Raw genomic sequence first — 12,106 nt, 5'->3', positions numbered from 1 at the left:
TCACACCCGCGGCCCGACAACGGAGTGTCTATTCGCCAACCTGAGGATGCTTTCTGACCCGACACTGCGACAACGGGCTCTTTCGAGTCTGCCAATCGTCGCCTGCTTGAACACTGTCTCTGGTTGGGCGCCTGTGGATACCGCAGTCGACGAAAGAACACGACTGATGCAGCTAGCGGTTGAGTTGGCTTGCAGTGTGTCACAACGCGAATGGTCCGTTCCAAGACCCAGAGGGAGCCCTGCAAGCAATGCAAGGGAGCAGAATCTGCTTCTGGCTGCTCCCACGACAGTCACTGATTGGATTTGACAATTGTCATGAGTCTGCTGCGGAGACATTATTGTGCCATCCCACACCGTGCAAAGCAACGCAAAGCGCCTGATCAGAACTCGTCCATCCACGGCCCAAACCCTCCGTCGCTCGGATGTTGTTCTCCCAATGAGGCCAAGGCAGTATTAAATGCTTGTACTCCGTATGCAGCTATGCAATCTGATTCGCCACAGTTGCTAAAGCGTCAGGGCCAAGTTTAGCTAAGCAATGCGTGCCGCTCTATCGGGGCCCGGCCCCACCGCTTTCGACAACCATCATGCGTGATAGCCGTGCCTTTCAAGTCTCATCTCGAAAAAAAGAAACGAAAAAAGGGATATGCCCCTGGTGCGGCACCTGGAGAAATGAGTACCTTCGGCAGCCCTGGAGCGCTGCCAACAACCAAGCCAACCCCGTACGTGTTCTCTCGCCGTTGATTTGAAGCTCAGGAGTTGGCTGACCCGCCGTCTCCATAGGCCACAGCGAGGGAGCTTCCCCTTGGACCACGATGGTAAGCCCGCTGCAGTGGTTCAGTCCATTTTCCCGCCTCTCCTGGATGGCTCAGTTGTCTAACTGGACTAGGCGAGTGCAAGAAGGCCATGACCAGCTACCTTGCTTGCATGAAGAAAGTCCGTGGTGTCAACGAAGACGAATGTCGCAATTTGGCCAAGGCGTATCTGTCATGCAGAATGGATAGGTAAAGAAAAAAGAGAGAGAGCAGAGCAGTAAGACATTGCCATGGGCTAACGTATCGGCAAAATCAAGAAATCTGATGGCTCGGGACGAGTTCAAGAATCTCGGCTTCGCAGACCCTGCGCTGGCAAAAGCCCCAGCAGAGCCAGAAAAGGGCGTCAAAGGCGAACTCCGGTGGTAGTAAGGCGAGTGGGCATCCCCATAGTCGGACAGGCGTCCCTAGTCGCCAGGCACAAGCACAGGCACGGAGGTGCAAAGGGGGGGGAGGAAGCTTGAAGCTATTGGCCGTTCCCATGGTGACATTGCCCAACCCGTATCAGTTCCTTGTACATAGTATTTCTGGCAGCGATCTGGAACTTTCCATGACCGCTGTACTGTACCATAGCGTCCCCCCTGTTAACAAATCTCTTCACTCCCTTTACCACTGATGGCTTGACAAGGTTGCGCCTTAGTCAAGTCGTGCTGTTTTATGCTTTATGCTCACATAACCATCATTTAAAGGATGGATGCCAACGCAGAACTTGGGTGGCGCTATATTAGCAGCTGAGCTGTGCCGGCTAGCGGTGCAGATTACAGGCACACAGCGCTACTGGCCAGCGCTACGCACCGCTACGGCAAAGGCAATAGGCGCCTAGTTCTGGGGTGTCTCGGAACATGCCAAGGGGTTGCCCCGTCAACCCCCACCCCCAATGATGACTTGCACAACTCCATTGACACAGTACCGAGCACATACCTGTAAGGTTTGCATACAAAACGTCACGCCTCGCATGCGACCTCTCTAATTAGCTTCCCGTCACCGCCAACAGCCTCCGGTACCTCAGAACAGGTCGACGGCACACATAAAGCCCTCGTACCTCCCTTCTGAGACCGGCCGTTTGCCTTCATTTCGTTACGATCCGCGTCCAACGAAACGAACATGAGGCAATCCGGCGAGGTCAGGTCACGGAGGGCGACGCCGCCGTCGCCATCATACATGACAAAGGACGAATTCGGTACGACATACAGGATACAGGGAGGGTGGATTGACCGATGGTTCAGGCTGGTCGCTAACCTTCGTGAGCAGCAAACTATCTCGCAAACCTTCGAAGCAAGCCCGTGGTGAGACCCGGTGGTGCCAGGCCACCGCCTCCCAGCAACCGTCCGCAGGTAAATCGAAACAGTCTCAGTAACATTAGCTACGATGCATCGACGACGTCACAAGATACGGCTCATCAGCTGGGCCACCAGCGATCTCAGTCGCACACGCCCAGCCTCATTGCCGGGAGCATGGCGTCAACTCGCTTGTCCACCATCAGCTCCCGAAGCCGCGATTACTATCCCACCAGCCCAACGCCACCTCCAATCAAGCCCGATACAGTTGTGCCCACGGCTAGCTATATGGAGAGGGGCCGCCGATGGATGGAAAGAGAGGAGGCGTCGTCTCTGCGAGATGCCATGGAAGAAATGGATTTCCGAGAGAGCAGAAAGGGTTCTCCTGATAACGATCCTGCTGTCGAGGACGACGAGACCCGTATCTACAACGCTGCCCTCAACGAAGCCGCTGAGCTCGTATGGGAACATCAGCATGGGGTCAAACCCCGGCCACCCGAAGGTGCATACCGGTACCGACCGCATCTTAGAAAGGACAGCTACGCACATGCCCGGGCAGCTGCTGTGGGGCAGGGAGAAGAGCCGTCCGGCACGAACAAAGTGAACAGGAACTCATACTCGACGACTTCATCGGAAGAAGAAAACGGCTCTCGACAAAACGGATCCCCCGAAGCAAAAACGCAAGCACGTACCGACGAGTCTCCAACCAAGGCAAAATCATATGGAAATGTCGGAGGGCGGTTCACAGGCGGCCGGCGCAGCAGCATGAAGAGGAATATCAGTGGAGAAGTCGAACGACCTTTCTCCGGCGATCAGATATGGGAAGAGCCCGAAGCCCAGTCAGTCGATGGACCCACGACAACTACCCCTCCAAGCGGTGATTCGCCCGTTTCGCTGAATCCTAAGCCGTCCAATACAATCGGACGGGTTCCCTTCCCGCGCAATCAAGGAGAGACAAGCCCGACCAAGCGACTGGATCGCATAGAAATCCACAGGAACCCCCCAACTCGATCCCGCAACGCCCAATATCAAGTCAACACTCCCGTTGTCAACGGTCAGAAGCCCTCCGATGGACAGCATCTGAATGGAGTCGAGATTCGCAGTCAGGATATCCGCGAAGCTACTAGCATGAGGCTGAAGGACCGCAGTTCTAGACTCCCGGAACCTACTGCAGTCAGCGACAGCCCTGGAAGGCCCATTGTAAGCTTCGATACGAACTGGAAAGCCCCGGAGGAGTCCTCGTCCACTGATGCCAGTTCAGACCGACCAGACCCGACAACGCCAGCATCAAACCGCTTCCGGTCCCAGTCCCAGTCTCAGTCCCAAGCTCAATCCCAGCCCCAAACGCCATCACGGCCTATGGAGATCCCTAGCATTGTTGTGGCGGAAGACCCTTCGCCGAGGCCACGGGCGCAGACGAGCGCGAGTGTGCCATCCATCTCGATAGAGGAACCGGACGAGGCCCCAAAGCGGCCGATACCCGCAATCAACGTCCCGTCCATTTCAGTTGATGAAGCGCCGGGTCGCCGTAGCATCCCCAGCATTTCAACGCCGAGGGATTCCCCTGTGAGAGGCTCGGTGAGAGGTGCACGTCCTCTCCCAACACCAGGGGCTCGTGGGCCTCAAGGCACGCGCGACCTACCGCAGCCTCGAGGCCACTGGTCACCAGCATCAGGTCCCATTAGGCCAGCGGGAACCGTCTGCAACCAATGCCAGCGCCCCATTGAGGGCAAGTTTGTGGCACTGGCTGGGTCTCCTGAGCGCTTCCACCCTCACTGTTTCCGCTGCTACACCTGTAACACCAGACTTGAAGCCATGGAGATCAGTCCAGAGCCTGAGGCATCGCGGGCTGAGCGTGTGGAGAGGATTCAGCGTCGCGCGGCGGGTGAGATATTGGATGAGAAGCCTGGCATGACCATGGCGGAAGACGGAGACGAACGACTCCGCTTCTATTGCCATCTCGACTGGCACGAACTCTTCGCTCCACGCTGCAAGCACTGCACGACTCCCATTCTTGGGGAGCATATTGTGGCGCTTGGGGCGCATTGGCATTATGGACATTTCTTCTGTGCCGAGTGCGGCGACCCGTTTGAGCATGGCATGACGCACATTGAGAAGGACGGCTACGCATGGTGCATCAATTGCCAGACAAAACGGACAGAACGCCGTGCGCCCAAGTGCAAGATGTGCAAGACAGCGGTCATCGGCCAGTATATCAAGGCGCTGGGAGGCGAGTGGCACGAGCATTGCTTCCGCTGCCATGAGTGTAAGGGAGGATTCGACGATGGGCAGATATTCCCCAAGGAGACTGCAACAGGCGCCATTATACTCTGCACCAATTGCCGGTCCAGGGAACTCAAATTCTAAAGACGATGCGACGATGCCACTAACACATTTTGCGTATTTCATTTTGAACAAGGCGTTTGTTTTTTCTTTTCAAGTTAAAGGGAGGACAGCACTGGGATGGGTAGCAAAGCATTTGGGATAATGGTGAACTAGGTAAAACCGGCTTACGGCTGTAATTGCACTTTGACCTCGTGTAAAAAAGAACCATTTTCCACCTTTCCGAACCGATGCGCCGCTGCCGTATTATGGAAGAGAGAAAGGAAAACAAGAAAGGACGAAAGGGCGTAAAGAAAGAGCCGTTTTGGCCCTTGGATCGACGTCGTAGAATAGCGGGTTCCCTCTCTGACTCTGACTGTCTCTCTCTCTCTGCTCTGCTCTAATGTATTACACAAACCACGGTAGATAGTGTGGGGGATAGAATGCGACCCAAATTACCCAGCTCTGACGCGCATGTCCATCTGTCCTCTATCTTCTGCTTCTCTCCTCTCCGACTCGGTATCATCAACTCCCGTCCGCCCTTGGTCTTTTGTAGCGTCATCCTCGCAAGCGTCCTCCGACCTGTTCTTGATGCACTTCGAGAGTGTCGCCGTCTGCCATCTCGAGCTAACGCGTGCAGACAAACAAATACCCATGTTAGCAACAGTGTACAAAAGCGAATAGAGAAGAGAAAAAAGACTAGAGGGGGAGTAGGAGGGGGGAAACAAGGCATACCGCGTCCGGGGTATCCGTCGGCTGCACTCGCGTGCCGTCGAACAGGAACCGCACCGAGTTGAGGGACTTGCCCTGGCGCTCGCAAAAGGCCGTCATGAGCTTCTCGAGCTTGGTGCTGCGCTTGATCTTGAAGAAGACCTCGTTGTTGTTGTCGGTGACCTTGATGTTGAGGTGCTCGGTGTTGGGGGGAGGGTCCTGGCGATCGCCTGGGGACTGGTTGTTGTCGTTTTCGGACATGTTTGCTGTGTGGGTTTTATGTGCGCGCGCGTGCGTATCTATTTAAAGATGCGGTTTCGGGAGGTTGGTTATTTCGATTCCTTTGCTTTGGTATGTGAGAGTGTTATGTGGAAGAAGTAAAAAGGAAGAAGATTAGGCTGGGCGAAAAGTGATGCGATGGCAAGGCGAATGAGGCGGCCTGATGTTTTAGCAGTGCATCGAGGCAAGAAGTGGGGAGCGAGGCATCTGATTGGGCGGCTGAGGCTCGGAAAAGGTACAGCGCGGCAGGTACAGTATCTTGCACTGGTGGGCTTGAGTGATTGTGTGCACGCTGGAGCGCTGAGGTTATAGCGCTGTTTAGGTGCCCGTGTGACTGCTTGCTGGGGGTTTGCTGTACTTTGGGCGCTAAAAAGTTCACGGCTACGGATGACATCAGTGACGAGGAACTTGGCCTCGAAACTCGCTTGGGATGGATGATTGATTCGAGACTTGGGCTTCTTTTTACATCAATCGGAGACTGGCGATATTTTATTCTGCCATTGAGAACTCATCATTCTGGAGTAGCCTTATTTGGAGAACTTGTTGGCTTGTTAGGTCCTATCCAGTAATGGTTCGTTGTCAGAATCCTACCGCTTTGGCGTCATTAATCGCCAGCATGTATCATTTCAACAACTAATCACAGACATTGGTGTTGCAGCCATCACCCAAAGACGACGTGGAGGCACGCCCGCCGTGTCATCCTCGAGCAGTGAGTTTTGGCAAACAGGTGTTACTTTGAACATTCAGGCGCTGACAAGATGCGTTTTCCTCGCATTCCAGTGTGCCATCCAGGGTAGGCAAACATACCACACAATTTGGATATATACTCGCCCAAGAAGAACTTGAGAGCTGAAATGACCACAGATTGCCTTTCCAAAAACAATTACAATGAGGCTCGGTGCCAGAATGCCGTCAAGGCGCTGTACGAATGCTGTGACGCCTTCTACCAGCGTTACGGCGACGACGCTACCTCTCCAAGCTGTCCAAAGCCGAAATTGCTTCGTTTGAAGATCCAGCAGCAGAAGGAAGGGAAATGAGGACGCAGCAGGGCAAAAGCACGCAGGCTTTGCGACCACAGAGTGCTTCTACGACGCATTTAGACACGCGTGACATCTTACGAGATACCTAGATAGAAATGTATCATGTACCGTATAAAGGCAGGAGAGGCGAGAGGAAGATATGTACGCTCATCGTATGGTGTGTCAACCAGTGTAGAGAATTTCAGGCAACTTAATGAGGAGCGATTTTTCTAGGCGATCGTTGAGCACGCAAGAGATCCTTATAGGACCTGAACAAGCATTGAACGCTTATTCCGAGACTCTAATACGAATGCCGATGACATTATGATGAAGAAGAAAAGAGAAAAAGGAAAAAAAAAAGAGCGTGATGAAAATTTGCAGTAGTAGTCGGATTCACCAGCGCACGGAACCCCGTTTTGTTACATATCGCAATATACCGAAAAAGTTCCACCTTTTGGTCGCTGCTTGTGATTTTCAAGTGGCTAGTACTGAGTACTTCCTTCTAGGCGTCTGAGAAGCTTGAGCGGCATGTACATTCGACCAAGGACCTATCAGAGTCTAGCGCCGCCTTTAGCGTCCAGAAGCCGTTCGTGTGCAAGCTCAAGCGCGCCTTGAAGCAACAAAATATTGAAGGTGCTGAATTTCTGCGCTGGCAAACCCACGATCTCGCCTGGCATCATAGCGAACTCCTTCAGCGGACGAGAGACCTCCTGATCACTGTTACGACACCGGATTCCTCCTGGGCCACCAATTGTGACTCACATTTGGGTTATGCGGCCAAGGTCAACGCCCTGAAAGTTCCGGCACTTGGACGCCAGCCAGACTCTATTGGGTTCGTCTGGTTGGACCTTTCGACGGCGAGATCGATAAATCGCAAAGCCCTGGACGTGTATTTCCCCTTATCCATCCTGCCTAGCAACACATAGGCACTCTACGTGCGCGACACGGAAATCAACATGGAACAAGCGCTTGTGTTCGACCTCAATGTCGGCCCCGAGGTGGAAGAATTTGCCAACGCCCTTGACAACTGTCTCTCGCCATTCCTATCGCAGGAAGACAAACGAGCCCGAATCCTCGATCTCCCTCGGAAGTACTACGAAAATGCGGTCCGACGACTGCAACAGGCGCGGCCGAAGCGAGCTCGCAGCGGCTACGAAGATGTAGATATGGATGCTGACGAGATCGAGACGGCCGATGGGGATGGTCTCTCTGGGGAGGCTGATGAGGTTAAGCAGCTGGAAAAAGAAGTGCAGACCTGGGACCTTATCCGACGACTGCTCCCCCTACGCTACGCAACCCCAGAAGCAAAGACAGACGACCGGCCATCAATAGAAATGGACACAGGCTCGACGCAGTCCGATTTGCTGCTCGAGTTTCTGAATTCGGATCCCTTGGCTCGAGAGCGCCATGCGGTGCTGCAGTGGCTTCAGAGCAACGCGGCCGATGGTCCGGATATTGACGACTTGGCCCGGGATCTTCTGAAACAGGCCGACCGAGGGGATATCATTGCACATGGCTGGCTTCACACGCGAGCAACGATTAAGCTGCGGAAGAATTTGACGGCATGGAACGGGCTGCTGGATCGCCAACAGCCCAGAGTCATGGAGTCTCATGTCAACAAGGATGGCGCTCCCCTGATTACGCAACTGGACCCCGATGCCATCACCCGCCAGGGACGAAAGCTCGAGCCTGCCGACGAGTACTTTGAGCGTGCGATTTGGCTTGGCTGTTTCGAACACCTTCGCCGTGGTAGCAGCCTCGAGGAACTGCGCGAGTGGTGTCAGGAGCGAACGGAGATGTGGCGCGCCGTTTCCATGTCCGCCATGCTTCTCTCCACTGAGGACCAGACTGTCCCTGTTGATGACCTGAAGCCCGAGTCTCTGGCTCTCTGGAGACGTATGTGCTTTGCCTTGGCTCGACAGGGGGGCTCGGACGATTACGAACGTGCGGTGTATGGTTTACTCTCTGGCGATATCATCAGTGTTGAAAAGATTGCCCGGAGATGGGACGACTTTCTCTTTGCCAACTACAACGCACTTTTACGAACCCAGTTTGACACCTATGTGCTCGGCCGATGTCCGCCAAATGTGACCTCGACATTGACTCAGAACTTCCCCTCCTTCGACGCCGTTCAATTCTTGGGAAAGCCGCAGGGAGTTGAAAAGCGCCTTGTTCGTTCGCTAGAGTCTCAGCCAAGGACGCATGACGAGGCGACGGAGCCTAGTAAAGCTCTGCAAGCCGCGTTTATTGCCAGGGATGTCGAGCGCCACCTGTACGAACAAGGACTTGTTATGATTGCGGACGCCAACTCAAATGGCAAATCTATTCTTCTGCCTTCAACTGAGCCCATCAACTCTGGTGTTGTGAAGAAGAAGTACTTTAGCCTAGATCAGGATGATGGGCTTCGCATTGTGTCACATGTCTATGTGCTCACAGCCCTGATGAAAAAGTTTGGCGGTGCCCAGAAAAAGGTCTCCAACTTTTCACCACCACCTCAATTGACATTTTCTCAAGAGAGTATCTTGGCGGGGTATACGGATTACTTGCGTCGTGCCGGTCTCCCAGAGCTTATCCCCCTGTACTGCTCAATACTGGAGGCACCTAGGCAATACGACGTTCTGAGCTGGAATTTGATCCATGAGGAGGATCCCGAACAGCGCTTATTGCAGTTGAAGTTGATAAAGAAGGCCGGCATCGACGTCTTGAAGTTTGTGGACAGGCAAGTGGTGCTCTTTTACGAGGCATTGGGCGACAAGGCTCCTCAGCAAGCTGCCTTTAGCATCATCAGCGATGGACCCTCAACATCACAGTTTGGGAAGCTGATAAAGGCAGACTTCTTTGGCTATGAGGAGGGTGTCGTGTCCAGCGGCGATGACCATGTTATCCGTTCCTTGGAGTGGCTGTTGATGGTGGATGGAAAGTGGGCCGACGTCTTTTCCATGGGAACAAAGGTTTACAAGTTCTTCTTGCGTATGTTAACTCACTGGCTCTAGTTGTGATACTATTTAGGGGTTATGTGACTGACAGTTTGACAGGTTCCGGACGCCTGGGAGCTGCCCGACGGCTCTACGAGAGGATTTCATTTGAAAAGATTATTCAGGGAATATCGGGTCAGGAAGAGCCTGAAGACATTTGGTATGAGGATGCCGACTTTTGGGCTAAGCTGCTGGAGCGCAGCGAGGTCTCCAACATGAGCCCCGAGCAGGTGCAGGCGGAGGCACGAATTTTCCGCGGACTTGAAGCTCTTGTCAAGGCTCTAGATGGCCTAGAGACAATCGCTTCTTTGATGCTCATCTCTACTGAGTATGTGACTGCCCATTCCTAAGGATATGAGGCTGGATTCACTGACAAATTCTGGTGTAGGCTGTCACATGGAGACCGGGACTTTTGGGGTCCGGCGGGTGAATCAATCAAGAACGTCAAGGATTATATGCGACCCTTGCTGAAGGGATGGCTGATGCCAGCAGTTAAAGGTGTGTATTTGGCTTTGATGTTATAAATTTGCATATATCTGTCATACATGATTGCTAACTAATTTTCTCTTACAGCTGGTGATGCCGAGCTGCAGGAAATTCGAGCTGCCTACCTGCCAGAGACCATCTTGGCATACATCAGCGCTCTTCATTTCGCCGGCACTGGATTATCACGGGAGAACCTATTGGAATGCATGGAGCTCGCCGCCTTGGTAGCCGAACGCGAGTCAGACCTCAAGGACGTCTTCGTCGACGCTAAGCGCATGACGGAGCTCGTCGAGGCCTTTGCTGCCTGCAGCAAGGCGCTGGCCATTGCCACCGGAGAGAAGAGGCCGTCTGGATCTGGCAGCAAGAAGCAGCGGGAGATGGGATGGTCACGAGATTTGTGGTCGGTCAAGACTGGAACCGGGGACGCGAGCGTCATTGGGCCTGCGTAGTGTATAGCATGTATGGGATTTTTCTTTTTTGGCCAGCTGGGATGAAATTAAGGATTATGGGATTTCTTATTTTTTTTTTCTTGTCCTTGATGTGGTTCTAGGTGTTGCACGGCATTTTAATAGGTGAGGGCTCTATTGGAAAAGGGGGGAGGGAGGAGAGAAGAGGAGAGATTGTGTGTGGGAAGATGTTGTGGACGGCTTATACACACAGGTTACATACCCACGCAGATAATAGAAGCAACGTGTAAGGCTGAAATTGTCGTGTCTTGATGCCGTTGGCTACTCGTGTTGGCTTGAAGGTAGTATTTGATTTTGCTGCGGCACGAACATCACGTGCAGGGCGTCTTGATGCTATCTCCTTATGACGTTTTGTACGTGGCTCATGATTCTTTCCATCTTGAATTCTTTCACATATCTGAGCAATGGGCCAGTTTTCTTTCGTGCATCTTCAGGCGTACGCCTCCGCCTCTACCGCCGCCTCTACCACCGCTTCTACCGCTGCTTCTAAACCTGCCACCCGAGATCCTGTTACTGATTGCGTCCCAGCTGTCTTCATCCCCTGAATCCCTCGTTGCCCTCTCGCTAACTTGCAAACCTCTATTTTACTTCATTGACAGGGACGCATTGAAACTCTGCGATCAGTCGCAGAAACATCTTTTGCTATTGCTTGAGAAAGATCTCGGCGACAGGTTCTTCTATTGCCCATTCTGTCAAAAACTCCACCGCTTCTCGCAGCCATGGGATAACGTAAATCTATTCCGTTACAGCTGCCAGCGCTACCAATACCGCAATACTTTTAAGCCGAATAACGCTTCCTCCTATGAACTGTAGGTATCCCTTCAATTGGCATCCCCGAACTCAGTTGCCTGATATACAACAACAGGAGCTATTTCCATGCGCGCCTCGTCATGAACCGTCACTTCTATGGTCCAACAAAAGGGCTACCTCTGGAAGGCATCGTCTTTTCCGCCACAGCTAATAATGAGCCGGGTGAGCCATTCTGGCAGGAAACCCCATCCGCAAGGATTATTGACGATGAGCTTTTCCTCTGTATCACGCATACGCTTGAGGGGAGAGGAACTACATTACGGGATATCATTGATAGTGGATGGTCTGGTATTTGCAAGCACTTGACCCGTGATCGTTTCCGCAGCATGCCAGAGCTGTTGGAGCCGGGGGAATATGAGTCAAACGAGTTGTTGCTTTTCGAGGATTGCCACAATGGGCCGGGATCCTGCAATGTGTGCTTGACTGACTACACTACCACGGTTGAGCGCGGCGAGGTGCATGAAAAGATACGGGATCGTTTTGGACAGGTAAGTATCGCTGGCACCATATGTATCATAAGGAATTAACTAATTTGGAAAACAGGTTTCTTTGGGGCCGTTAATCGACGGATGGTCTATCACGATCACGGCCTACCATCAGGTGGGACAGTGCCGAGACCCAGAGGATTGGAAGTGGGCGAGATTTATAGAATTTTATAGGATACTCTGTCAAGGCCCATTCAAAGAACGATATATGGCTCTTCATCCCCTTGGTGCGATAAAGGAAAGGTGGGAGACAGAGGGGGTTGTCAGTTTGACCAAAGAGTACTAGATGATGGAAGAATCTATGAAAGTATATCAAGAGGGGGATACGCCACACCGTGAAGTTGATACGCCTGTAAATTCTATTAGATTTATGTATTTCTACTTTGGTGCCGCCAAAGGTAAACTTTATTCTCTATTTGGCAGCAATATATTCAGGCATTTTGAACAGTTGTATAGCTGTCTATCC

The 12,106-nt window shown here is 52.7% G+C and overlaps 6 protein-coding genes across 6 annotated transcripts; 5 read left to right on the top strand and 1 right to left on the bottom strand.

The window, feature by feature from the left end:
- Positions 1-428: 428 nt before the first annotated feature.
- Positions 429-1,138, top strand: M431DRAFT_504697 (hypothetical protein; the record flags this gene model as incomplete). Its single annotated transcript, XM_024918512.1, has 3 exons — positions 429-719; positions 781-815; positions 887-1,138. Coding segments are annotated over exons 1-3 (200 nt in total), but the record flags the coding sequence as incomplete, so codon positions are not given.
- A 775-nt stretch (positions 1,139-1,913) lies between these two features.
- On the top strand, positions 1,914-4,453 carry M431DRAFT_2286 (hypothetical protein; the record flags this gene model as incomplete). Its single annotated transcript, XM_024913624.1, has 2 exons — positions 1,914-1,989; positions 2,061-4,453. The coding sequence occupies 2 exons, from the start codon at positions 1,914-1,916 to the stop codon at positions 4,451-4,453; spliced, it is 2,469 nt and encodes an 822-aa protein (XP_024779409.1).
- A 513-nt stretch (positions 4,454-4,966) lies between these two features.
- Positions 4,967-5,380, bottom strand: M431DRAFT_108200 (hypothetical protein; the record flags this gene model as incomplete). Its single annotated transcript, XM_024911669.1, has 2 exons — positions 4,967-5,035; positions 5,144-5,380. 2 exons carry the CDS (start codon positions 5,378-5,380, stop codon positions 4,967-4,969), a joined length of 306 nt encoding a protein of 101 aa, XP_024779408.1.
- A 549-nt stretch (positions 5,381-5,929) lies between these two features.
- Positions 5,930-6,655, top strand: M431DRAFT_504696 (hypothetical protein). Its single transcript, XM_024918511.1, has one exon. The coding sequence runs from the start codon at positions 6,253-6,255 to the stop codon at positions 6,433-6,435; it is 183 nt and encodes a 60-aa protein (XP_024779407.1). The 5' UTR covers positions 5,930-6,252; the 3' UTR covers positions 6,436-6,655.
- Positions 6,656-7,038: 383 nt separating this feature from the next.
- Positions 7,039-10,672, top strand: M431DRAFT_108192 (hypothetical protein). The gene is made up of 4 exons (XM_024911668.1): positions 7,039-9,387; positions 9,453-9,720; positions 9,781-9,890; positions 9,966-10,672. The coding sequence occupies exons 1-4, from the start codon at positions 7,374-7,376 to the stop codon at positions 10,325-10,327; spliced, it is 2,754 nt and encodes a 917-aa protein (XP_024779406.1). The 5' UTR covers positions 7,039-7,373; the 3' UTR covers positions 10,328-10,672.
- Positions 10,673-10,675: 3 nt separating this feature from the next.
- On the top strand, positions 10,676-12,063 carry M431DRAFT_516811 (hypothetical protein; the record flags this gene model as incomplete). The annotated part of the gene is made up of 4 exons (XM_024920316.1): positions 10,676-10,698; positions 10,759-11,154; positions 11,211-11,643; positions 11,699-12,063. 4 exons carry the CDS (start codon positions 10,676-10,678, stop codon positions 11,924-11,926), a joined length of 1,080 nt encoding a protein of 359 aa, XP_024779405.1. The 3' UTR covers positions 11,927-12,063.
- Positions 12,064-12,106: the final 43 nt, after the last annotated feature.

The sequence above is a fragment of the Trichoderma harzianum genome, assembly GCF_003025095.1.
Source record: "Trichoderma harzianum CBS 226.95 unplaced genomic scaffold M431scaffold_2, whole genome shotgun sequence".
Taxonomy (NCBI): Eukaryota; Fungi; Ascomycota; class Sordariomycetes; order Hypocreales; family Hypocreaceae; genus Trichoderma; species Trichoderma harzianum.
The sequence above is the reverse complement of the archived record's forward strand: the minus strand, read 5'-3'. Positions and strand labels throughout refer to the sequence as shown.

What these genes read in the sequence shown, in the direction of transcription:
- M431DRAFT_108192 (XM_024911668.1), top strand. Translation starts at nt 7,374, where the DNA reads ATGGAACAAGCGCTTGTGTTCGACCTCAATGTCGGCCCCGAGGTGGAA. An exon ending in GGTTTACAAGTTCTTCTTGC is followed by an intron (nt 9,388 to 9,452) that starts GTATGTTAACTC and finishes ACAGTTTGACAG; the next exon opens with GTTCCGGACGCCTGGGAGCT. An exon ending in TTGATGCTCATCTCTACTGA is followed by an intron (nt 9,721 to 9,780) that starts GTATGTGACTGC and finishes ATTCTGGTGTAG; the next exon opens with GCTGTCACATGGAGACCGGG.
- M431DRAFT_504696 (XM_024918511.1), top strand. Translation starts at nt 6,253, where the DNA reads ATGACCACAGATTGCCTTTCCAAAAACAATTACAATGAGGCTCGGTGC.